The sequence below is a fragment of the Ovis aries genome, chromosome 3 (assembly GCF_016772045.2).
Source record: "Ovis aries strain OAR_USU_Benz2616 breed Rambouillet chromosome 3, ARS-UI_Ramb_v3.0, whole genome shotgun sequence".
Taxonomy (NCBI): Eukaryota; Metazoa; Chordata; class Mammalia; order Artiodactyla; family Bovidae; genus Ovis; species Ovis aries.
In genome coordinates, this window is record NC_056056.1 from 12,085,609 (window position 1) to 12,112,067 (window position 26,459).

The 26,459-nt window shown below is 41.0% G+C and overlaps 1 protein-coding gene across 11 annotated transcripts in view; it reads left to right on the plus strand.

Annotated features, from left to right (window-relative positions):
* Positions 1-26,459, plus strand: part of DENND1A (DENN domain containing 1A) — a 536,262-nt gene that overhangs the window by 249,171 nt on the left and 260,632 nt on the right. For all 11 annotated transcript variants that reach the window (XM_060411818.1, XM_027966460.2, XM_027966462.2 and 8 more), the window contains 3 exons: positions 6,580-6,649; positions 21,865-21,945; positions 26,036-26,089. In XM_060411818.1, the coding sequence (XP_060267801.1) occupies positions 6,580-6,649; positions 21,865-21,945; positions 26,036-26,089 (205 nt within the window). The remainder of the gene's footprint in view (positions 1-6,579; positions 6,650-21,864; positions 21,946-26,035; positions 26,090-26,459) is intronic.

Sequence of the window (26,459 nt, forward strand, 5' to 3'; positions counted from 1 at the left end):
ATGCTGGGTCCTGGATCTCATTACTCATGCACCTTGCAGAGTGCCAGCCATACATCAGATGGCTCTTAATAAATACAGAGGAATATGTGGTTTCATGGATGATTGACCACAACATTTGAAAAGTGAACGATCTGGAAATGTGTGATGTTTGAACTGTAAATGTCACCTCCATTTTAAATTCCAGAAAATGTTCAGTGAAGCTTGTGCAGTTAGCTCAGGAAGATGTGGATATTTTTCTCATAGAAAGGAACATGTGTGCATCTTGGTGCTAAAGCTGTAGTTTGAGAACTGTATGTGTGAAAACTGCACACATGGGTGGTTTTTGTTGGGCTTAAAGATGGGAATCCTTGTTGACTGAATGTAATGAGGGAGAAGATAGGTCTTACTGAAGGCAGTGTGGTTGAAGTCTAGAGTCTTCCCACTTTCTGCCTCCAGTTGGGAGGGTAAGGGGAGGGCATGAGAGGTGTAGGAATGGGAGGGAGGAAAGCTCATGTTAGAGCTTTTCTTTTCAGTAAAGTTCGAGAGAAGAATATCTTTTGAAGAGCAGGAGAAATGGATTAGAGATGGGAGAAAGCAAGTTTAGAGCAAACTCGGAGAAACTTGGGGCCTGATACACTAACAGATCAGTGGATACCTGGGCAGTTTTAGAGGTTCACGTGTGCTTGAAAAATTAGGTTATCAAACTACAATAATCAGTTTAGTTTGTGACATTTTCCCATAGTACTTGAAGTGGAAAAAAAAAAAGTGGATAGTGGGATTCAGTTATGTTGAAGGACAAAGAATAAGAAATCTTAAGTTTGTGGGTACTTCTTGATCTGCTTGGAATGTGTGCTCACTCTATTTTAATTATTTGTCACAGACTCCAGCAGTCCACTGATAGCAGTTGTTTTTGTTTCTGGAGGATTTTTCTAAACAAAGTCCCGCCTCCTAAGTCTGAAGCCCCACTTTCCAGTAAGAGTTGGTTTACTGCTACTCTCTGGCTCTGGTGGTGATGGCCTTAGTAGAAACTGTAGGGATGAGTTACGTCTATCAAGGGAAGTGCTGACCTAGTGGATGTTTAACACATGCCAGGCACATATTAGAGATTAAACACTAAACAGTCTTGATCTTTGTTCTCATGGAGTTGACACTAATCAAGAACTAAGGTGAGTCTTCATGTACGATAAGCCCAGGAGCTGGGACTAAAATGCACCTATTTAAGTGGAACCAAAATTTTATGGGACTTCCCTGGTGGCTCAGATGGTAAAGCGTCTGTCTACAATGCGGGAGACCTGGGTTCAATCCCTGGGTTGGGAAGATCCTCTGGAGAAGGATATGGCAACCCTCTCCAGTATTCTTGCCTGGATAATTCCATGGACAGAGGAGCCTGGTAAGCTACAGTCCATGGGATCACAAAGAGTCGAACATGTTCTGAGCGACTTCACTTCACTTCAAAATTTTATAGTAAAAATGAAGGGAGATTTATTTTAAAAGAAATAAACTTTGAAAATAAATTCATTTGGACAAAATCTAGCTTTTATTCTAACAACACATTAAATCCTGGAATAATGAGTCAAGTGGGGTTTTGGGGGAGGTTTTTTTTATTTTTTTCAGACTTAATAATACATCATATTTGACTTTCATAGGATAATCATAAAAGGAGTCATTTTTCCAAAAGTATTTGAAGATGTCATCAGTTTTCCCAAAGCTTCTCTTAACCCTTTTATACTGAATTCATTTTCTTTTGATGTGACTTTGGTGTCACCATCCTTGTTTTTCTTGATTTTTTTCTCATCCCTTGTTTCCTGGTCTAATGCTGCCAGGTCTTCATTTGTTAGTCACTTTGCCTTGACTCTGAGCAGGTGTCCAGCATCTTAACAAGGACTTCATGAAATTCTGCATTGTTTGCAGAGGCTGTAGTTTTATTTGCATATTCTTGTAGATGTTGGACCGTCCAAGACACTAGCAATGGAGTAGATAGAGATGCTAGTCACACTTGAAGGGCCGAGTGGGGACTTACTGGTTTAAGTGGTCATATCATTTGTGATTATTTTCCTCTTAATAACAGCTTGTACTTTGCTGCCCACTCTGGTGACTGCAGGGCATGAGGTATACAGAGTCCTGGAGGAGCCTCTGAAGCAGAGACTAAGAATGTTAGGTGGAGAGGAACAGGAAGAATATTCTAGGCCCTAGGTTGGATGTCTCTTGTATACATCAGTTGCATTCATTAGATGGTATATATCTTTTTATAGAAGAGGAAACTGAGTCTTTGAGAGATCACTTCCCTGATGTGTCACAGTTACTACCGAGATTCATACAGAGTTGACTCAAGTCTGTGTTTTCCCATGTGCTGTGCTGCTCTGCTTCTTTAAATTTTGAGGGTGGGAGTAGTTAATATGAAAGCTTTAACAACTGAATGCCAAATAGCCTTAGCCAAGGGATGTTTTGTCATCCAGTAAATCCTGGGTGACAAAAATCTGCTGATGGGAAGTAAGAAAAGAAGGGATACCTCCCTTAGAGTACCCATGATGGAGTTTTAAGAGCTTCTCAGGCAAGTGGAAATCACCAAGAAAAACTGAAAAAACATATTGCATGTCAGTCTTCTTAGCCTTGAACTCATCATTCTAAACGCAAGTAGATGCACATCTGCCACAAGCCCCTCAAGGAGGTACTATTTCACTGTATCTCCTAATATAATGGTGCCTGAACGTTTAAATATTAAACCATTTATTATAAAGTGAAGAAGTGAAGTTGCTCAGTCGTGTCCAACTCTTTGCAACCCCATAAACTGTAGCGTACCAGGCTCCTCTGTCCATGGGATTTTCCAGGCAACAGTACTGGAGTGGATTGCCATTTCCTTCTCCAGGGGATCTTCCCAACCCAGGGCTCGAACCCAGGTCTCTGGCATTGTAGACAGACGCTTTACCGTCTGAGGCACCAGGGAAGTCTGTTATAAAGTAGTTTTCATTTTTTGGTTCATACTAGAGCCAGAACACTTATGTTGATCTCCTTCAAATTATGTGTATTACCAGATCGTATCATCTAAGGTTTTCTCTCTTTAGGGTAGCAAAGTGGACACTGGCTCTGGTAGGGCTGAGATGATCTACTGGGCTGTGCTGAGTGGGAAGTAAGCACTTTCTGCCTGGCTCTAAATACTCATCCTCAACATGTTTCTTCTCTTTAACTGGCCCTATGGTTCCCCACCGATTACAGAATAAAAGGGAGGCCCATGGGTTTGCCATGAGAGCCCCTCCGGAGCCTGACCCTTCTGCACACTGCCTCATCTTTCAGCCTGCACAGCCTACTCTCTAGCTATTCCAGCTGCACACAGTTCTTAAGTCATGCCCAGGTTTGTGCTGGCAAGCCACTGCTCCTGTGCTTTTCCTGTGCTCTTTATCTCCACCCCTTCCAACCTTCTTCCCATACACTAAGAGCAGCCTCTTTCAAGACTTAGCTGAAGCCCAGCCTTTCTGTGTGATGCATATTGACTCCTACCAACAGATGTAACTAGCTATTCTCTCCATTGTGTGCCCTCCCCTGTAACCATGGTTTAAATTTTTTACTTTCTCAGCTCATGTCATTATTCTGTATACTCTACTTGGTCTACTTATGGAGTCGCAAAGAGTCAGACATGACAGACTGTTTTTTCTTTGTTTGTTTGTTTTCATGTTCCCTTGTAATTTAATAATTGGATCCAAAAGCCTAGGCCAAATAAAGCACTTGGGAAAGAGATCCAGCACTCCCACCTAAGCTATTACTCCTTGTTATATTATCTCTTTTTCCCACAAAAGACCATGGCCTTCTTCAGTGCAGGGACTCTTTGGGATTTTTGGCCCCAGCCTTGAACTGAGCCCAACACGTGGTGATGCTCTGCATTGCAAACTTGAGCAGTTGCATGAAGGGAACAAGTTGAGCAAGCCCTGAGATGTTTGGAAGTCCGTTAGCTATCCAGGGAGGAGTGAGCAGCACAATGGAGCGTTTGTTTCCTGCCTTTGGATTGGGAAGTAGTGTTTACTTCGTGCTGACAGACGAGCACAAAATGGAGCCGAGGGTCTCCATATCCTCACCTGCACCCTTGCCGGCAGCTCGAAGCTGTTGTGTCGACACTAATGAAGCAGCACAGGAAACACCACTGGATAAAGTTCAGCTGTGAACCCTGGCCTCCCAACAGGGGAAAAGAGGGATCCTTTGAAGAAGAAGACAGCTGGGTTTTGGTTTCAAGACCTTAACACTGCCATCACTAGATACTCATCTGTCAGTGCACAGGGGACAACATGTGGGGAACAGTTGTGTCCGGTCAGGCTGAAGAGAGAGAGATGGCTGGTTTCCAGGGCAACTGCAAAACCTCCCATGGCTGAGGGTTCTGTTTAGTGTAGCCAAAAAGAATCGATTTGGTGGGGTCGAGGTTGAGTGTGAGATCCTGGGCACAGTCGGCTGTGGGCCAGGCGACTGTAGCACGTCACCCTCCGCATCCTCACAAACTATGTTGGTCAGTTGAACCTAGTGGCCAGAACTGCTTCCTGTGCACCACAGTCCTAAGTTATCAGAGAAGCAGCCTGTCCCATGCCCCTTCAAGTCTTCCTAAAATGACTACAACTTTGCTCTCATTTACTTGAAACCATGGTTTCCTTAAACAAAATATTTTCTCTTCTTGCTCCCCCCCTCGGCCCCTTCCCACTGGATTTAACTAGTGGTATTTTTTTCTGTCAGGGAAAAAAAAAGATATTTGTAATCCTTGATTGAGTTTGTTTACTGAGAATCCTCTAATCTGGGCAGGAGTTTTTTCTGAGGGGATTTATTGTTCATTCTATAATGGCTTTTAACTCAGCAGAGGTTTATTTAACAGAATAGGAAGAGGGAAACTTATCTCCTCCCTAATCCCTCTTGAATGTTTACATTACTCTGCCAAAGTAAATGCTGTGTAAAGTGGCAGCAGTCATTTGCTCTGTAATAATCAATATGCAGTTGCCAGAGCTGATTGAAGCATATTAACATAAGTGATAATACTGTCAGAGAAGTGAAAAGTTAAGTTGCTTATCAGTATATTTTGATAAGCTACTTAAATTTTACAGTAGCATGTGCTAGCTTCAGACAGACATTAATGACAGAGAGCTGTGCGCTTTATCTATCCTCTCTATTCGCTCTCACTTCATTTATTACCCTCAGCAGTACAGCTGGTAATCTATCCAGGGCGCTGATTTCCTTCTGCCCGCTGGGATGGAGTCAGCTCTCCACTCTGTTGGTAATGGACACTATGAGCGCAGCAGGGCAGATGTGAGCATGACGGCAAGCAGTGGATAGGATACTCTTCCCACATGACTGTTTGATGTCGTTTTGGATAAGTTTTCTATGGAGAACAAAAGCCATTGATGTTTTAAGTGAAAAAACTTCTTGGGAATAGGAATGTGTTTCAGCAATAATTCTGTAGCATTAATACGCCTCTGCTGGTTTTGTTTGTTCCATCAACACTGAGCACTGAGGGTCTGCCCTGGGAAGACAAAGTAAAGAAGGATGTGATTCCTTCCTTATTGTTATGTTTAATCTGTTGGGAAGACAGATGCGCCATTGAGTGCCACATGGTGTGTGGATTGTTATAATGATAGTTTGCATGTGACAGGGCAGTACAGAAAAAGGGGAATTAGGGCTTGAGAGTCGGGGACAGGGCAGCAGTGGGGAACTATTAGGAGAATGAGCAGAAGTCAGCTAGAGGAGATCATGAAGGTCAGAGGGAAAATAGTGCTAAGTGTATGCAGTGCAGACTCGGGCAGTCTTGAGATCGCCTGGACATTCCTCAGAGTATGATTGCAGTGAGAGGAATGTGTATATGGGGGTGCAAAGTGAGGGCAACTGGAAGGATGGTCAAGGACCTAACAGAAGAGCCTTGAATGCTGTCCTAAGAAGTCCTGCAATGATGGGGCACCGCTGCAGGAATTTAATCCAATGGGCTACTTACACTCACATTTTAGACCACTCTGTGAGCCACACAGACGATGGACTAAGGTCAGGACCAGGCTCTCGTCAGAATTAAGGGACATGATGGTCAGGACCTGCTGGAGGGCAGTGGGCGCAGAGAGTCAGAACTCTTGCTGCAATAAGCACAGAGAAGGCTGTATTATAATAGAAAGTTTGATGAATGGTTTCAAGCTCTTGGGGCCTTTGGGACACTTGCACACAGCAACAGTTAAAGTGCTGTGTATGTGTGTCTGTGTGAGTGTATGTGTGGCTATGTGTGTTCAATCATGAGAAACTTGAATAGAAGCTTTCCTGGAAGGGGTGGGTGTGGTAGGAGGAGCCTGGGGGGCTCTTCAGAGATGGTTCCTGATTGCAGAGTCTGCTTTGAATTTCTTCTTTATGAACCTGTTCTAGCTCTGAGGCATGGGAATAATTTATAATGGACATTGAATCCTCTGCCTTACACAGGCAATTTTTTTAAATCTCAGAAATAATTAGCATTTTACCAGTCTGCATTTCTAGCACAGCCTACAACAGGAAGGCTCTTCAGGATGTAAAGAGAAAGTGAAATGTACTGTCTTGAGTTAGCTCCTGATTAGTTTTTGACCTGTATACTAATAGTTTGTGTGTTTCCTCTTCTTCCCTCAGCTATCTCCCCTGGTTCGAAGTATTTTATAAACTACTTAACATCTTGGCAGATTACACGACAAAAGGACAGGTATTTACCTTCTATTTTACTCTGTTTAATAAGTAAACTTTAACTTTTATGACTATAAAAATAATAGTGCTGTGTATTTCACTAAAATGTTTACTGAAAAAGTAACACATTCCCATTATAGAAAGTTTGGGAAATTCAGAAAGCAGTAAGAAGGAAAAGAAAGTCGCTCCTAATATGTCTCCCTACCTTCCCCTCAACCTCAAATAAATATTGCTAGCATTTTGGGATGTTTTCTTCCTTTACTTTTTGAATTAAATACATAATAAATAGGCCTTTAGCACTCAGAGTTAATATTCACCATCTCATATTCCCAAACAGCTCTGAAAGTTCATGATAAGTATTAAATAATAATTTTGCTGAGGCACAAATTTGAATTATTAGGGTTTGTCAATAAAACACTTAACTGGCAAGTGACCTAACCCAGTGTCCCAGTCCCATTTCAGTAGGGCTTTCTTGTGCTTTTACAGTAATTTTTTTAAGGGTACCTCACTGTACTTTTGGAAGAAGTCACACACTGAAGTATCTTCGGTGGGTGTCAAGAGGCAACTGGAACTGTATTTAGACTTTTGAAACCCACAGTTTTAGGTACCGTAGTAATGGAAGTGTTTATTCCATGATAATAAAACCATGGTAAATCTTTCCCATGGCTGCATATCATGTATCATATACCTTGGTTTACTGAGACGTTTCTCTGTATTAGGAGTTTTCATTATTTGGGGAGAATATTTCATTAATTTTTTTCACTATTGTATAGCCATTAACATCTTTGAACATAAAAAAATTTTCTTTATTTTGGAGTGTTTCCTTAAAAGGAGAATCTCAGATGGGCCATTTGAAGGTTAGTAGACATAAATATTTTAAAACATTTGCCAAGCTTCTTTCCAGAAGAATTGTACTCCTATATTTTGCCAGTAAAGGGTAAAAGATACCCTTCAGTGGCCAAGTACAGGAATACCTGGGTTACCACAGTCACATCACTGGCTTTTGATGACTTCATTGTGTCCTTGACAAGTGAACAGTTCTCATTGTTTTAATTTCATTTCTTTGATTATTAGTTAGTTGAATATTTGTCTATATAACTTATTATAGTTTCCTTTTTTGTAAATGGTCTAAGATTTTTAATTAAAGAGATGCATTATTATTAAATGTTAGAGAGTTTCCCCCATCGTATTGTCTACAGAACATTAGTGCTAAAAAATGCTCCATTGAAAAAGAGTACCATAGGTGAGTAATACTGGAGTCAGAAAGGGAAAGCTGTGCCTCATTTTTGTCTCCTTAAAATTCTTGTAACATAGACTCTGAAAAGTCCTACAGTGGAGAAATCTATGTTACCTAGAAATTCACAACGGCCCCATCCCTTTTAATTCCATGACGAATATTAACAGCATTCTGAGATACCAGTGTTTCCTGGAACACATTTTGGGAAATGCTATTTTTGAAGAAAAGGTAGAAATTATGTGAATAATGGATAAATCTTTAAGTTAGATTTACTCAGTGGCAAGTGTATTCCAGAGGCCACAGTAAATGGAAGAAATAACTAATAGAAATGGCTCCCTGGATGACTACACTCATTCTGAAAGGATGCTTTAGGTATCAGGAAATTCTGTCATAAAATAAGTGGTTTACTCTTTGATGAATGAGTTGAGGCCATCTTGGATCTGTTCATTGATTTCCGATTCATGGTTCACTTTTGTCAAACATTTGGTTTTTCATTTAAAACTGAAAGATGTCTAAGATGTCTTTAGTAAATAGAATTGTATAACATGTAGTCTCTTAACAGTCTTACAATTAGAACTTAACTCACATTTTTTCCCCACCATATATAAGCTCCAGTCATTTAAAAAAAAAACCGACTTAACCAGACTTTTAAAAACATGTCTTAGGGTACAGGAAGTATTAGGTGGGTAACAAACTATGCATAGGGGAGATAGGATTATTACTCTGTAAAACTGGTGTACCAATCCTCTGGGCCTCTGCCCCAGTTAAGGACCCTGCCTCTTGGAATGTTGGAAACTGAGATCAGTGATCTGTTCTAGTGGAGTCTGTTTCCCTTATACGAAAGACTCTGTTTATTGAATTTCTTCTGGTCAAAGAAATTATGACACAGAAGATAGGTAGTCTGCTTGCAACTGGCTTGATTATTTGCAAGGTGTGGGTTATGATTAGAACAGGTAGAAAGAGCTTTAATTAAAAAAAAATAAACAACTCTTTCCCAAATCCAGAAGTCATTGAGAAAGTTGTACAGGGTAGGTAGGCTTCAATTAAGGGCCTGGGGAGTGGCCATGATGACTCAGCATGGAGGACAGAGTCTAAGCTACATCATGAGGGTGTCTGTTTGAGTCACTGATGCACAGTGATTATCAGGCCCTGAATAAGGCAATGATGACATCTCGGCAGAAGGGATAGCAGAGGGTGAGGAGGGCGTCTGATCCAGAGAGAGAGTGAGCAGGCTATTTGAGGGTGTTGGAGGCTAAGCAGTGACGCAGTTATTTATGTGGGACAGTAGTGACAGTGGAGAAGGCGATGGCGCCCACTCCAGCACTCTCGCCTGGAGACTCCCAGGGATGGCGGAGCCTGGGGGGCTTGCAGTCTATGGGGTCGTGAAGAGCTGGACATGACTGAGCTGCTTCACTTTCACTTTTCACTTTTATGCATTGGAGAAGGAAATGGCAACCCAGTCCAGTGTTCTCACCTGGAGAATCCCAGGGATGGGGAAGCCTGGTGGGCTGCCGTCTATGGGGTCACACAGAGTCGGACACGACTGAAACGACTTAGCAGCAGCAGTGGCGACAGTGTCTTGGCTTTATCTGGGCACCAGATGTCAGAACTTCAGTGGGATCTAGACTGAGGCACGTGGAAAGACGACAACAGCAATGGCCGAGCACTAGGGTGATGAACCCTGGGATAAGGAGGGCATTTTTGTTGGTGGGAGATCCAGGGTAGGGGGGCAGATATTGGTGGCCTGGCACTGGATGTCAGTATTTGAGCAGAGTAAGAAGGACATCCAGATGGAGAGGGAGGTAGGGACAGTGATAAAAGATTGCTTACATACAAGCAAGTCTATATATTAAGGAAATAAAGGCAACATTTTTCACTTTGGCTAGAATATAGTTAAAATATATAAAGAGAAGAAACTAGAATTATTCCTGTGTTGGATTGAAATGAGAGTCATTGATGTGAACCCCATGGCTTTCGGTATATGTGACAGATATAGAAAATGGAGATGTAACTGTGTACTGTGGGTTGTGTGTGTGAGAGAGATGTCCCCTGGCCCTATCCACTGAAAGGGTCTGGGGTCCACAATACACAAGTAGCAGTGAGCACACCCAAGTACCCAAATCTTGGTTCCTAAATCCATTTTCTGGTCAAAGCTATGGTTTCTCCAATAGTCATGTATGGATGTGAGAGCTGCACCGTAAAGAAAGCTGAGTGCTGAAGAATTGATGCTTTTGAACTGTGGTGTTGGAGAAGACTCTTGAGAGTCCCTTGGACTGCAAGATCAAACCAGTCCATCCTAAAGGTCCTGAATATTCATCAGAAAGACTGGTGCTGAAGCTGCAATACCTTTGCCACCTGACATGAAGAACTGGCTCATTGGGAAAGACCCTGATGCTGGAAAACAGTCCATGGGGTCGCAAAGAGTCAGATACAACTAAGCAACTGAACTGAAATCCATTTTCTGCTGAAAGGAGGCAGAGACTCCATGAAGAAATGTCTGATTCTTCTTATACTTGTGAAAAGATGAGTCTGGAATATCTTTTTTGTGCCAAAAGTGAGGAGGTGCTCAAAACATTTTGGGGTGGAGGGGTCAAGATGGATAGGAGGATGTGGAATTCACCTATCCTCACAAGTACATCAAGAATATGTCTGCAAATGGAACTGTTCTCTGTTCTCACAGAGCACCTACTGAACACTAACAGAACTCTCTGGACACCTAAAAACACAAGAAAAATCCCCACACAACCAAATAGGATGAAAGAAAGAAAAGAGGAAATAGCAAAGGAACAGCACCCCTGGCAGGGAGCTAAAGGATGAGGAGGCATTCCTTCACTCAGAGAAACCCCTTCACTCTGGGGAAGTCAGCTGGGACAAAGAAGGAACTTCAGAGGATCAGAGGGGAACCAGCAGCCAGTCTGAGAGGTAGGCCAGAATAAGATCTGTGCAAGCTGCATACCCCAGCCTGAGTTGTGTATCTGCCGGTGTGGAGGGAGTCTGCGTGCTGAAAAATGGGATTTGGAGAGCAGACCTAGGGAAGGGACAACTGTTAGCTTAGATACCAAGACTTAGCTCCACTCAACTTTTTGCAGACTCCAGTGCTGGAAGCCTCAGGCCGAACAACCAGCGAGATAGGAACACAATCCCATCCATTAACAAACAGGCTGCTTAAAGTCATAGTAAGCTCACAGACACCCCAAAACACACCCCCCCAATGTAACCCTTCCCACTGGAGCACAGGCACTGGTCCCTTCCACCAGGAAGCTTACACAAGCTCCTGGACCATCCTGACCCACTGGAGGACAGAAACCAGAAGCAAGAGAAACTGTGACCCTACAGCCATCAGAAAGGAGATTGCAAGCACAGTTAAGTTAGACAAATTGAAAAGACGGAAAAAATATTGCAGATGAAGGAGCTAGGGAAAAACCAAGAGGACCAAGTAAATGAAGGGAGGAAATAGACAATCTACCTGAAAAAGAATTCAGAGTAGTATAATAAAGATGATCCAGATCTCAGAATAATCACGGATGAACAACGCAATAACTGAAATGAAAAATACGCTGAAAGAAATCAATAGCAGATAAACTGAGCAGAAGAATGGATAAATGAGCTGGAAGATGGAATGGTGGAAATACTGCTGCAGAGCAGAATGAAGAAAAAAGAATGAAGAGAAATGAGGACAGTCTCAGAGTCCTCTGTGACAATATTAACTGCAACAGCATTTGATTTATAGGGATTCCAGAAGAAGAGAAAGGGTCTGAGAAAATATTTGAAAATTAAGAGTCAAAAACTTCCCTAACATAGGAAAGGAAACAGTCTCTCAAGTCCAGGAAGTGCAGAGAGTCTTATACAGGATAAATCCATGGAGAAACATGCTAGCAAAAATTAAATACAATGAAAATATATTAAAAGCAGAAAATAAAATACAAGGCGATTCCCCATAAGATTTTTTAGCAGAAACTATGCAGGCCAGAAGGGAGTGGAAGGCCATGTTTAAAATAATGAAAGGAAAAACCTACTACCAAGATTTCCCTGGTAGCTCAGCTGGTAAAGAATATACTTGCAATTCAGGAGACCCTGATTTGATTCCTGGGTTTGAAAGATCCTCTGGAGAAGGGATAGGCTACCCACTCCAGCATTCTTAGGCTTCTCTAGTGGCTCAGTCAGTAAAGAATCCACCTGCAATGCGGCCTGGGTTCGATCCCTGAGTTGAGAAGACCTTCTGGAGGAGAGCATAGCAACCCACTCCAGCATCCTTGCTTGGAGGATCCCCATGGACAAAGGAGCCTGGCAGACTGCAGTCCATGGAGTCGCAGAAAGTCAGACATGACTGAGTGACTAAACACACAGCCAGATTACTCTACCCAGTAAGGGTCTTATTCAGATTTGACGGAGAAATGAAAAACTGTATAGAAAAGCAAAAGATAAGAGAATTCAGCACACCAAGCCAGCTTTACAATTCGTGCTAAAGGAACTTCTTTCAGAGGGAAATATAAGAGAGAAAAACAAAACAAAACTGACAAAACACAACCCAAGACAATTAAGAAAATGGCAGTAGGAACATATGTATAGATAATTACCTTAAATGTAAATGTTTTAAATGCTGCAGCCAAAAGACATAGTCTGGCTGAATGGATAAAAGGACATGAACTATATATATGCAGTCTACAAGAGACCTACTTCAGATCTAGGGACACATGTAGAGTGAAAGTGGGGGATGGAAAAAGATACCGTATGCAAATGGAAGTCAAAGCTGGAGTAGCAATACCCATATCAAACAAAGTTAAGTCAAAGTGAAAGTGAAGTCACTCAGTCGTGTCCAACTCTTTGCGACCCAGTGGACTGTAGCCCACCAGGCTCCTCCGTCCGTGGGATTCTCCAGGCAAGAATACTGGAATGGGTTGCCATTTCCTTCTCCAGGGGATCTTCCCAACCCAGGGATCGAACCCAGGTCTCCTGTATTGCAGGCAGACACTTTAACGTCTGAGCCATATCAGACAAAATAGAGTTTAAAATAAAGACTCTTACAAGAGATAAGGAAGGACATTACATAATGATCAAGGAATCAATCCAAAAAGAAGATATAACCATTTTAAATATTTGTGCACCCAACATACTGCTGCTGCTGCTGCTACTGCTAAGTCGCTTCAGTTGTGTCCGACTCTGTGCGACCCCACAGATGGCAGCCCACCAGGCTTCCCCCGTCCCTGGGATTCTCCAGGCAAGAACACTGGAGTGGGTTGCCATTTCCTTCTTCAATGCGTGAAAGTGAAAAGTGAAAGTGAAGTCGCTCAGTCGTGTCCGACTCTTAGCGACCCCATGGACTGCAGCCCACCAGGCTCCTCTGTCCATGGGATTTTCCAGGCAAGAGTACTGGAGTGGGGTGCCATTGCCTTCTCCGGCACCCAACATAGGAACACCTCAATACATAAGACAAACACTCACAGACGTAAAAGGGGAAATTGACTGTAACAATAACTGTGGTGGACTTTAACACCTTACCTACAGCAGTGGACAAATCATCCAGACAGAAAATTAATAAGGAAGCAGAAGCTTTTAATGATACATTAGGCCAGATAAACTTAATTGATATTTATAGACATTCCGTCCAAAAGCTGCAGAATATAGTTTCTTCTCAAGTGCGCACAGGACATTCTCCAGGATAGATAACATCTTAGGTCACAAACTAAGCCTTGGAAAAAAATTTTTTAAATTTATTTTATTATAATTCCTCAATAAATTTAAGAAAATCAAAATCATATCAAGCATGACCACAACCCTGTGAGATTAGCAATTAGGTTTAGGGCTTCCCTTGTGGCTCAGCTGTTAAAGAATCGGCCTGCAATATGGGAGACTTGGGTTCGATCCCTGAGTTGGGAAGATCTCCTGGAGAAGGGAACGGCTACCCACTCCAGTATTCTGACCTGGAGAATTCCATGGACTGTATAGTCCATGGGGTCGGAAAGTCAGACACGACTGAGTGACTGTCACACTTGCATAGGAAAAAAAAAGCTGTGAAAAACACAAACACATGGAGGCTAAACAATATGCTACTAAATAACCAACGGATCACTGAAGAAATCAGAGAGGAAATTTTTTAAGACTTAGAAACAAATGGTAATGAAAACACCACCCAAAACCTATGGGACGCAGCAAAAGAGGGAAGTGTATAGTAGCACAGTTCCACCAAAACAAAAAAACAAGAAAAGTCTTGAACAACCTCAGGTTACACCTAAAGCAGCTGGAGAAAGAACAACAAAAAGCCCTCAAAGTTAATAGAAGGGAAGAAATCATAAAGATCAGAGCAGAAATAAATGAAATGGAAAAGAAGAAAACGATAGCAACAATCAGTGAAACTAAACACTATTTCTTTGAGAAGATAAATAAAAATAATAAACCTTTAGCCAGACTCATCAAGAATAAAAGGCAAAGGACTCAAATCAGTAAAACTAGAAATGAAAAAGAAATTACAGTTGAACTGCAGAAATACAAAGGATCATAAGAGACTACTACAAGCAACTATATGCCAATAAAATGGACTACCTGGAAGAAAGGGACAAACTTTCCAAGACTAAATCAGGAAGAAATAGAAAATATGAATAGTCTAATAATTAAAGTAATGAAATTGAAACTGTGTTTAAAAATCTTCCAACAAACAGAAGTCCAGGACCTCATGGCTCCACAGGTAAATCCTATCAAACGTTTAGAGAAGAGCCAGTAACTTCTCTAACTCTTCCAGAAAATTACAGAAGGAGGGACACTCCCAAACTTACTCTACAAGGCCACCATCAATCACCCTGATACCAAAACCAGACAAAAAAAGAAAATTATAGACCAATATCACCAAGAAACATAGATGCAAAAATCCTCCACAAAATATTAGCAAACCACTAATGCATCATGATCAAGTATAATTTATCCCAGAAATGCAAGAATTATTCAGTACATGCAAATCAGTTAAGTGATATACCATAGTAACAGACTGAAAATAAAAACCATATGACCATCTCAATAGATGCAGAAAAAGCTTTTTATAAAATTCAACACACATTTATGATAAAAACTCTCCAGAAAGAGAGCATAAATGGAACCTACCTTAAAGGCCATATAAGATAAACCCACAGCAACCATCATTCTCAGTGGGGAAAAGCTGAAAGCATTTCTTCTTAAGATCAGGAACAAGACAAGGATATCCACTCTCATCACTCTTATTCAACACAGTTTTGGAAGTCCTACCATGGCAATCAGAGAAGAAAAAGTAATCTTAAAAAGGAACCCAACTGGAAAAGAAGTAGTAAAACTGTCACTGTTTGCAGATGACATAATACTATACATAGAGCATCCTAAAGATGCCACCAGAAAACTGCTGCTGCTGCTAAGTCACTTCAGTCATGTCTGACTCTGTGTGACTCTGTGCAGCCCACCAGGCTTCCCCGTCCCTGGGATTCTCCAGGCAAGAACACTGGAGTGGGTTGCCATTTCCTTCTCCAATGCAGGAAAGTGAAGTGAAAGTGAAGTCACTCAGTTGTGTCCAACTCTTAGCGACCCCATGGACTGCAGCCTACTAGGCTCCTCCGTCCATGGGATTTTCCAGGCAAGAGTACTGGAGTAGGTTGCCAGAGCTAATCAATTAATTTGGTACAGTTGCAGGATACAAAATTAATACACAGAAATCTCTTGCATTCCCATACACTGACAAGATCAGAAAGAGAAATTAAGGTGACAATCCCATTTACCATTGCAACAAAAAGAATAAAACACCTAGGAATAAACCTACCTAAGGAGGCAAAAGACTGTACTTAGAAAACTTAAGACACTGATGAAAGAAATCAAAGATGACACAAATGAAGAGAGATACCATGTTCTTAGATTGGAAGACTCAATATTATGAAAAAGACTCTTCTACCCAAAGCAATCTATAGATTCAGTGCAATCCCTATCAAATGACCAGTGACATTTTCCACAGAATAAGAACAAAATTTTTTACAATTTGTCTGGAAACAAAAGAGACCCCAAATAGCCAAAACAATCTTGAGAAAGAAAAATGGAGCTGGAGGAATCAGGCTCCCTGACTTCAGACCTTACTACAAAGCTACAGTAATCAAGGCAGCATGATACTGAAACAAAAGCAGAATTGTAGATTAATGGAGCAGGATAGAAAGCTCTGAGGTAAACCCACACTCCTGTGGTCACCTAGTCTGTGACATCGGGGCAAGAATATACAGGGGGTAAAAGACAGTCTTTCGAATAAGTGGTGCTGGGAAAACTGGACAGCTGCGTGTTAAAGAATGTGTTAGAACACTGCCTAACACCATACACAAAAATAAACTCAAAATGGATTAAAGACCTAAATATAATGCTGGACACTCTTAGAGAAGAACATAGGCAGGACACTCTTCGGCACTCTGACATAAATCACAGCAAGATCTTTTTTTGACCCACCTCCTGCTGCTGCTTCTGCTGCTGCTAAGTCGCTTCAGTCGTATCCGACTCTGTGCGACTCCATAGACAGCAGCCCAGCAGGCTCCCCCGTCCCTGGGATTCTCCAGGCAAGAACACTGGAGTGGGTTGCCATTTCCTTCTCCAATGTATAAAAGTGAAAGTGAAGTCACTCAGTCGTGTCTGACTCTTCGCGACCGCATGGACTGCAGCCTACCAGGCTCCTCTGTCTATGGGATTTTCCAGGCAACCTCCTAGAATAATGTAAATGAAAATAAAAATAAACAAATGGGACCTAATTAAACTTAAAAGCTTTTGCACAGCAAAGGAAATCATAAACAAGATGAAAAGACCACCCTCAGAATGGGGGGAAATATTTGCAAATAAAGTAGCTGATAAGGGATTTATCTTCAAAATATACAAACAGTTTATGCAGCTAAGTATTAAAAAACCAAACAACCCAATAGGACAAAAATAGGCTGAAGACCTAAATAGACATTTCTCCAAAGAAGACATTAAGATGGCCAGCAAACACATGAGAAGATGCTCAGCATCACTAATTATTCGAGAAACGAATGTCAATCAAATCAAGTGAATGCCAGTGAGGTATCACCTCATACTGGTCAGAATAGCCATCATCTGAAAATCTACAGGGATTTCCCTGGTGGTCCAGTGGCTAAGACTCCTTGTTCCCAGTGCAGGGAACCTGGGTTTGATCCCTAGTCAGGGTACTAGATCCTGCTTGCTACAACTAAGACCCAGTACAGCTGAATAAATGAAATATTTTTTTTAAAAAATCTACAAGCAATAGATGCTGGAGAGATTGTGGAGAAAAGGAAATTCTCCTGCACTGTTGTTGGGAATGTGAGTTGGTATAGCCACATGGAGAGCAGTTTGTGCACAGTCGCATTCAATTCTTTGCGGCCCCGTGGACTGTGGAGGTGCTTCTGTCTATGGAATTTTCCAGGCAAGATTACTGGAGCGGGTTGCCATTTCCTGCTCCAGGGGATAGTCCTGAGCCAGAGATCGAACCCATGTCTCTTGCAGCTTCTGCATTGGCAGGTGGATTCTTTACCACTAGTGCCATGTGGGAAACCCATGGAGAACAGTATGGAGTTTCATTAAAATACTAAAAATAGAACTACCATATGACCCAGCAATTCCATTCTTGGGCATATACCCAGAGGAAGCTATACTTGAAAAAGATACATGCACCCCAATGTTCATTGCAGCACGATTTAAAATAGCCAAGACATCGAAACAACCCAAATGTCCATCAGCAGAGGTATAGATGAAGATGTCATTCATGTATACAGTGGAATATTGCTCAGCCACAAAAAGGAGCGAAATTGTGTCATTTGCAGAGACATGAATGGATCTAGAGACTTATTTCATACAGAGTGAAATAAGTCAGAAAGAAAAACAAATCTGTAATTCGCTTATATGTGAAATCTAGAAAAATGGTACAGATGCACTTATTTGTAAAGCAGAAATAGAGACACAGTTGTAGAGAACGAACATATGGATACCAATGCAGGGAAGAGAGGGTGAGATGAATTGGGTGATTGGGATTGATAAACATATACTACTATGCAAAAGGTAGATAACTAATGAGAACCTACTATAGAGCATAGGAAACTATACTCAGTGCTCTGTGTGATGACCTAAATGGGAGGGAAAATAAAAAAATTGGGGATATATGTGTATATATATAACAAATTCATTTGCTAACTAACCCAACATTGTAAAGCAACTATAATCCAATAAAAATTAATTTAAACATACAAATAAAAAGCTTTGTAGACTATTGCCCAAAAGTAAATAAATAAAGCTGAGCCAGAAGAATAATTAGTTAAAGACATACAGTGAAATTGCAGTTCAAAATTTGCTAATCATGTGGGTCATAGAGATCTCACTGAATAAAGTTCTTTTTTTCTTTCCCTTGCTTTGTGGAAATTATTTCTCTTCTCTACTCTACAGTCCTGCTTCCTTATTTAATTGTTCATGATGTTAGAGTCACTACTTTGTTTCAGGCAGTAATAAAGCAAAAAATTATAAGAAATTAAAATCTTAAAAAATTATGTAAAAATGCCAGAAAGACACAAAAGTGAGTTTGAAGGAGCAAAGGATTTCCACTGGTCATATCTGGGACAATTTGTGCATCAGAACAAATAATGACGTCAAAGGATTATAACCCATTGAATAAAACAGGAGACCATGTGTGCATACTAATATAAATAAGTAAATAGATAAAAGCAAAATGTGTTATTTACACAAAGTTCAGTTCAGTTGCTCAGTTGTGTCTGACTCTTTGTGACCCCATGAACCGCAGCACACCAGGCCTCCCTATCCATTACCAACTCCCGGAGTTTATGCAAACTCATGTCCATTGAGTTGGTGATGCCATTCAGCCATCTCATCCTCTGTTGTCCCCTCCTCTTCCTGCCCCAATCCTTCCTAGCATCAGGGTCTTTTCCAATGAGTCAACTCTTCGCATGAGGTGGCCAAAGTATTGGAGTTTTAGCTTCAACATCAGTCCTTCCAATGAACACCCAGGACTGATCTCCTTTAGAATGGACTGGTTGGATCTCCTTGCAGTCCAAGGGACTCTCAAGAGTCTTCTCCAACACCACAGTTCAAAGCATTAATTCTTCGGTGCTCAGCTTTCTTCACAGTCCAACTCTCACATCCATACATGACCACTGGAAAAACCGTAGCCTTGACTAGATGGACCTTTGTTGGCAAAGAAATCTCTCTGCTTTTTAATATGCTATCTAGGTTGGTCATAACTTTCCTTCCAAGGAGTAAGCATCTTTTAATTTCATGGCTGCAATCACCATCTGCAGTGATTTTGGAGCCTCAAAAATAAAGTCTGACACTGTTTCCACTGTTTTCCCATTTCTTTGCCATAAAGTGATGGGACCAGATGCTATAATCTTCATTTTCTGAATGTTGAGCTTTAAGCTAACTTTTTCACTCTCCTTTTTCACTTTCATGATGGTGTGATCGCTCACCTAAAGCCAGACATCCTAGAATGTGAAGTCAAGTGGGCCTTAGAAAGCATCACTATGAACAAAGCTAGTGGAGGTGATGGAATTCCAGTTGAGCTATTTCAAATCCTAAAAGATGATGCTGTGAAAGTGCTGCACTCAATAGACCAGCAAATTTGAAAAACTCAGCAGTGGCCACAGGACTGGAAAAGGTCCGTTTTCATTCCAATCCCAAAGAAAGGCAATGCCAAAGAATGCTCTAACTACCGCCCAATTGCACTCATCTCTGCTGCTGCTGCTGCTACTGTTGCTAAGTCACTTCAGTCGTGTCCGACTCTGTGCGACCCCATAGACGGCAGCCCACCAGGCTCCACCGTCCCTGGGATTCTCCAGGCAAGAACACTGGAGTGGGTTGCCATTTCCTTCTCCAGTCCATGAAAATGAAAAGTGAAAGTGAAGTCGCTCAGTCGTGCCCGACTCTTAGCAACCCCATGGACTGCACACGCTAGTAAAGTAACACTCAAGATTCTCCAAGCCAGGCTTCAGCAATATGTGAACCGTGAAAGATGTTCAAGCTGGTTTTAGAAAAGACAGAGGAACCAGAGATCAAATTGCCAACATCCACTGGATCATCGAAAAAGCAAGAGAGTTCCAGAAAAATATCAATTTCTGCTTTATTGACTATGCCAAAGCCTTTGACTATGTGGATCACAACAAACTGGAAAATTCTGAGAGAGATAGGAATACCAGACCACCTGAGCTGTCTCTTGAGAAACCTGTATGCAGGTCAGGAAGCAACAGTTAGAACTGGGCATGGAACAACAGACTGGTTCCAAATAGGAAAAGGAGTACGTCAAGGCTGTATATTATCACCCTGCTTATTTAACTTCTATGCAGAGTACATCATGAGAAACGCTGGACTGGAAGATGCACAAGCTGGAATCAAGATTACTGAGAGAAATATCAATAACCTCAGATATGCAGGTGACACCACCCTTATGGCAGAAAGTGAAGAGGAACTAAAAAGCCTATTGATTTACAAAAAATATTGCTTCAGAAAATGCTTACTCAACACAGAGGGAGAATGATTGATCTTACAGTAGAGACATTAGATGAATTAATCAAATGATTAAAGTGAGCGTCAGCAGAAATGGGATGAATTGAAATCTGAATCAGTAGAAAGCATCAAACAAGCGAGCATTATTCTACAAAGTGATTGGTTTCACTGTCAAGTTCTTACAAATGTAGGAACTGTTCCTGACTGATAGAAACTACAGTCATAGCAACTGAAGGCAGCACTTGTTCCTGAACTGGATTATTTTGCTATCAAGGACATTATTGGCACAACTGGAAATGTTTAGTAGGATCTGAGGATTAGATGATGATGTTTCAGTGTCAATTTCCTGATTGTGGTTATGTAGGAGAATATCCTTGGTGTTTATGAATGACAGGGCATAATACTGGTAATCCACCCTCAAATGGAAAATGAAGGTTTGTTTTTTTTTTTCTTTGTAATGTCCTAAAATTCTTCTGCAAGTTTAAGATTGTTTCAGAGCAAAATTAAACTTGTGTGCCTGCACATGTTCATTTCTACCCTCTGAGAAATTTGAGTAATTTATGAATTCAGATTGAAAACATGATTTAAATCTGGACTTATCCTCTTTTTTCCTCTCCTTTAAATTCACTAACAAAGACAGCTGTGAACAGCAGAGAGGGCTCTGGGTTTGAACACAGAAAACCTGTGGTTAGCTTCTGGCTGTGCAGTTCCCAGCTGGCGATTTGAGTCAAGTTGCTTTACCCTTCGGAGCCTTAGTTTTCAGTCTGTAAAGTGAGGTAGTTGTGAGGCTGAAAACAGCTACCAAATGGGTACAAATGTAAGCTTATTACTATTTTATCAGCACAGAGAATTCCACAGGGTGGGAGAAATAGCTTTTGGATGATTCTGTAAGCAATGTTCTTTTGAGCATTTTAAAGGTGAATCTGTTTTCAATTGAATAATTTGTACTGCTTTATGTTTCATCCTGTGGCTCGATTTCACTAATTAAAATGCACAGCCACCATCCTCTATTGCATGCTGTTGTAGTAGTTCATTTTTAACTTTCCATAATTGGAGGCTGCTGTGTGTATCTGGTGAACACTCAATAAAATTAATTGAGGGTAATGATGATAAAGACAAGATCTATAGTGTCATCGTTATTTCTCCCTACCACCCCCGCCCTGTAAGCTAGGATTGTTTGCATTTAAAAGTTGTTGCTATGGAGTTGAGAGGATAGATTTGCTGAGAGCTTATGGTATATGATCCATAAAAGGCGGTCATGGTAGGTGTCTCACTGAGTAGAAAATGTCAAACTTGGTGTGGGAGGATCTATTTGGTTCTTTTATTGAGCCATAAGCACTGTCTTTTGTCCAACTCTACTTGAATATCAAACCTATTTCTGTTGTGGGGCCAGCACCTCCCCAGCCCCCTCAGTCATGAGGGCCCATAGTTCACTGTGTGCCCAGACCTCCCTGCAGGTCTCTGACTAAGGGCTCAGTCTTGCCTTTGTTACTTAAGCCTTTTATTTCTTTCAGGAAAGTCAGTGGAATGAGCTTCTTGAAACTCTGTACAAACTTCCTATCCCTGACCCAGGAGTGTCTGTTCATCTCAGTGTGGTAAGTGGGGGCAGAATATTAGCAATCACTGAGAAACCATTCCATTATTAACAATAAGAAAGAGCCAAATGTGATTTTCTCTTTGTCATATGTGCCTTCCCCACCCCCAAGTACTTAGAGATCTCAAGACAGGCCAGGGAGTTGTATTTCTTTCTTTCTCTAGGATTTCATGAGCGAGGGCTCCCACATGCCCCCATGCTCTTCTCTTCCTGGCTGTCATTCCATCACTAGCATCTCCTGGATGGCAGGTGCTGGGCTTGGAGTTGGACAGCCGACCCTTGCCTCCTCAACCCCTGTCCTGGGTCTCCCTGCCTCATGCTTCGCCTCCTCCACCCCGTGACCCCGCACAACACTGCTGTGTCTATGCCTTTGCTGAAGCCCATTCTGCTTCCCCAAACCTTCAATACCACCTTTCCTCTGTTTACCAGGGTAACCGATACTCATCCTTCAGAACTCAACTCAAATTTTTATTCCAGCGAAATCCTCCCCTCACACCCCCGAAGGCTTAGGTAAGGTTTTCTTTTTTGTCCCAAGCATCTTGTACACTTTGCAGTACTTAGTCACAACACTTTGGAACAACCTGTTTTCCTGTCTCCCCCACTGGACTGAACACCCTCTCTTGAGGATGGGAATGGAGACTGCCTAGCACAGTTCCTGGCCAGATTGTTTCCTTGAACTCTCTTACATACATGCTATGTGGTCTGGGTAGAAAAGCCTCTGAATTATAAATTGGGAGATTTAAATACCCAAGTCATAGTTTTGCCAATGGCCTGAGTGATCTTAATCAAAACCTTGAACGTCATGGGCTTCAATTTCCTCATCTGACAGATAAGCCATTGGATAAGAAGGTTTTGGGGTTTGGGGTTTTTTTTGTTTTTTTTTTTCATATTTTAGTTACTGCAGTTCTCTGGGTCAAACTCTGGTCACGACCTTCTTCAGAATTCTCAGATGGACACTCTTTGGCCAGCTATTGATTATCCAGGGGCTGTTTTCCCCAGTGTTGTAGGGTCTGAATGTTTAAAAAGTTTTGTCTTTCAGCTTAACTAGAAGCAGGTACAGTGTTGACAGTCAATGGTAATTATCTCAGTATTTGCCCTCTTAAAGAAAATGAACATGGAAAGGTTTTTTATGATGATCACATTGAAAGCAGTATTACTGCCAATAACTAATAATACATCTACTATATACCAAGTTCCTAATTTATTCCAAGTATATATCTCTAATGTTTAAAACAACTCTAAAAATAGATATTGGCTTTCTTATTTCATAATTAAGACTTAGAGAGGAAAAGATACTTGCCCATCCAAGGTCGTATGGTTAATCAGTGAGATTGGGGCTGTTAAACCCAAGCCTATGTTTTTTTCCACTAGGCCATGAATGTTGAAAGAAAGAAAGGAAGGAAGGAACTGGTAGAGGCTTTTGCTCATTGCAATGGAGCAGAGGAGGGAAAGAAGCTTTTTCCAAGAAATATTGTGTAAGGAAGAATGTCTGAAAAAGATGAAGAAATGAGCTTTAAACCTGCCCCACTCCTTGCTGCAGAGCTAAGCAACCTTGCCTTTGTCTCTGTCCCTTTTCCTAAGCAGCTTGATCTCACTGCTTCAGTCTGTAATGACATCCGACAGGTAGCTGGGGAGTAGCCGGGCTGGGTCACCAGCTGCTGGGGAGGAAGGGCCTCTCCTTCCCCTGAGTGGCTGCCAGGCCTCAAGGACAAGCCATTGCCGGGGCAGGAAGAACTGTTGGAAGGTGCAGCTGTTTCATGCCAGTGGTTTCTAGGAATGTTTCTGACCTCCTCTGGTCCCAGCATTTCATGGGCGATGGAGCAAGACAGAATCTCAAAGGACAGCCTGGGGACTGCTTGGTTTGGGGATTGCATAGGCTCACTACTTACAATCTGTTGCATTTGTAAAGGCAGATATTTTCTTTTTTTCCTGTTCACAAGGAATTCCTCTCTGTGTGTTTCATGTCTGAAGAGTTAGTCTCATCTAGATTATAAAGCCTGAAAAGATGATAAAATGACAGTCTTGGACTTTTTAGTCACAAGAGAGTGTTTCTGTGTGTCTGCTGTAGGTGATTGAGAAAAATTGGAATATAAACTAACAATTGAGAATGGTGATAATTTTCTATTAAAATACCATTGATGGAATGCTAGACACTTCACATATAAAACATTTATTCTTCAGAACAGTTGTACTGAACAGTTCCCATTTACAGGTTAAGAAAAAATAGCTTCTGAGCTATTAAGTGGAATTGCCTACGATCACATAACTATTAAGTGGCTGACTCTGCAGTTCCAGTCCTTTCTCCCTCACTGTGCTAATCCTTATTCAGTGACTTCATCACCATGTGGACTGCCGTTACTGAACATTTTCTGGGACTGCCTTCTAGCCATTTGGTATAAAATTTGGTATCTTATGGCATCGAATTTAACCTTGTATTTTCCTTTCACTATTTTAATCTTTGTTCTTGAGTTGACTTAATTAGTTTCCCATAACGAATATGCTACATGATCTCTGCTGCAATGCTTTTATTATTATTATTTTTAATTGAAGGATAATTTCTGTATTGTGTTGGTTTTTACCAAATATCAACATGGATCAGACATAGGTTTACCTCTGTCCCCTCTGTTGTAATCCTTAATGTATAATGTTTTGGCACAGAGACACGGATTTTGGAATAATGCTCTACAAAGGGTGTTTTCTTAAGTTATCTTTTAATATTTGTTGCGTTTTCCTTTTTAGTTTATTTAATTCAAATAGCTTTAGCTATAATTTGCTCATAAAAAGCACAGGTGTAACAGTCTGTTATCATGGAAAGAACATAGCTCTGGTTATGCAAACCTGGTTTCAGTCCTAGTTCTGTCACCAACTAGCTGTATGACCTTAAGTCACTTTACTTCTCTAAGCCTTAATTTACCCATTTGTAATATGGAGATAATTTCTTAAAATTTCCTGTGGAAATTAGAGATACTGTTTATAAAATATCTGGTGGTACTTTATACTTGGAAGGTAAAGGCTTCCGTATAGCAGATGTTCGTAAATATCTGCCGAATATTAGAAAAATAGCTTATAATGTTATTGTTGGCCTTTTTGTTATTGGAAGCCTTTCATTTTAGGAAGCCTGTGCAACTCATTTTTCCAGAGACTTACTTATTTTGTAGTTATCCAAGAATGGGGGGTGGGAACTTCCTGAAATGTCACTTGGGGGTCTAGGTTTGAACTTAGGCCATGGCTAAGCTGACATTCTCTGTATGTGACCTTTCCTGGCCTTTGCACAATCCCTTCTTTAATTGGCCAGCACCAAGCTCTTTCCATTCCTGCTTGCCATTGTTCTCTGAGTCTTTAGTGGCACAGAGGAGGTGTCATCAGTTCATCCTATTTTCATTTAACTCAGAGACACACGCTTGTTACATGCATGGAGACGTCTCCTTAAAAGTTCTCTGAACAGGTCAGGGTTTCAACTCCACTGATTCAGCTCCCTTCACTGGAATTTGCACTGAAGTCAGGAGGCTTACTTGGAGAGCACGCATAGTTGAGAGGCATTCTCTACTGTTAGCCATCTGCAGTGTCTCACTGCAACAGTCCCTCTGCTGGAGCTGTCCTTAACAGCCCTTGGGCCTTTGGGACAGATTTGGCCCACAGTTTATAGATGAGTATAATCTCAGATGCTGAAATTAAATTGCAGGTTTGGTTGGTAAAGACCATTCATGAGTAAACCTGGTGATATTTGGTCCCTGGAGTCCACATGCCTCAGTGAACAATAAATTATGAAGTCTGCAGCTTTCATGTGTTCAGTAGCCTGAAAATGTCATATGAGAAATTAGCCTTTAACTTCTTTGAACTGTTCTTTTGTATTTCCCAAAGATGTTCCTCTCTCATGGAAAAGAACTCCATCTACCAAACGATGATTTAATGTATCTGGCTTAAATCCAATATTATCCAAAGAAAATATTCCTTAGACTATTCTCTATGAGTGAAATGCTTGTTTCTGTAGTTGAATGAGGAATTATCTTCATATCATTTACCTGATTTCTGAATATTGTGCTTGTTGCATACTTTTGCAGGAATAAATATCTTTTATCTTTCTTTTCCAGCATTCTTATTTTACTGTGCCTGATACCAGAGAACTTCCCAGCATCCCTGAGAATGTAAGTACTTGGGCAGATGTGAATTAAATTTTTATTCTTCATTTTTTACTTATTTTGAAAGAAAATAAAGGGGTATATTTTCCTACTATAAAAATAATACATTATAAAAGCAAAACCATATAGAGAATATTTGAAAAATATAGAAGTATAAAGACAAGAAATAATCATTATTCATGCTTTGCAAAGTACTCACCTATTAACATATTGGTGTCTCATTGTAGTCTTTTTAGAATGTATTATTTACATAGTTAGAATTACTTCTTATGTAAGCATTTTGCCATTTCATTCATAATTATTTTTTTTGACTGCATAATATTCAGTTTGTTGTGTTGTTTACTTAGCTATTTCCTTCCTGTTGTGAACTGAGTTG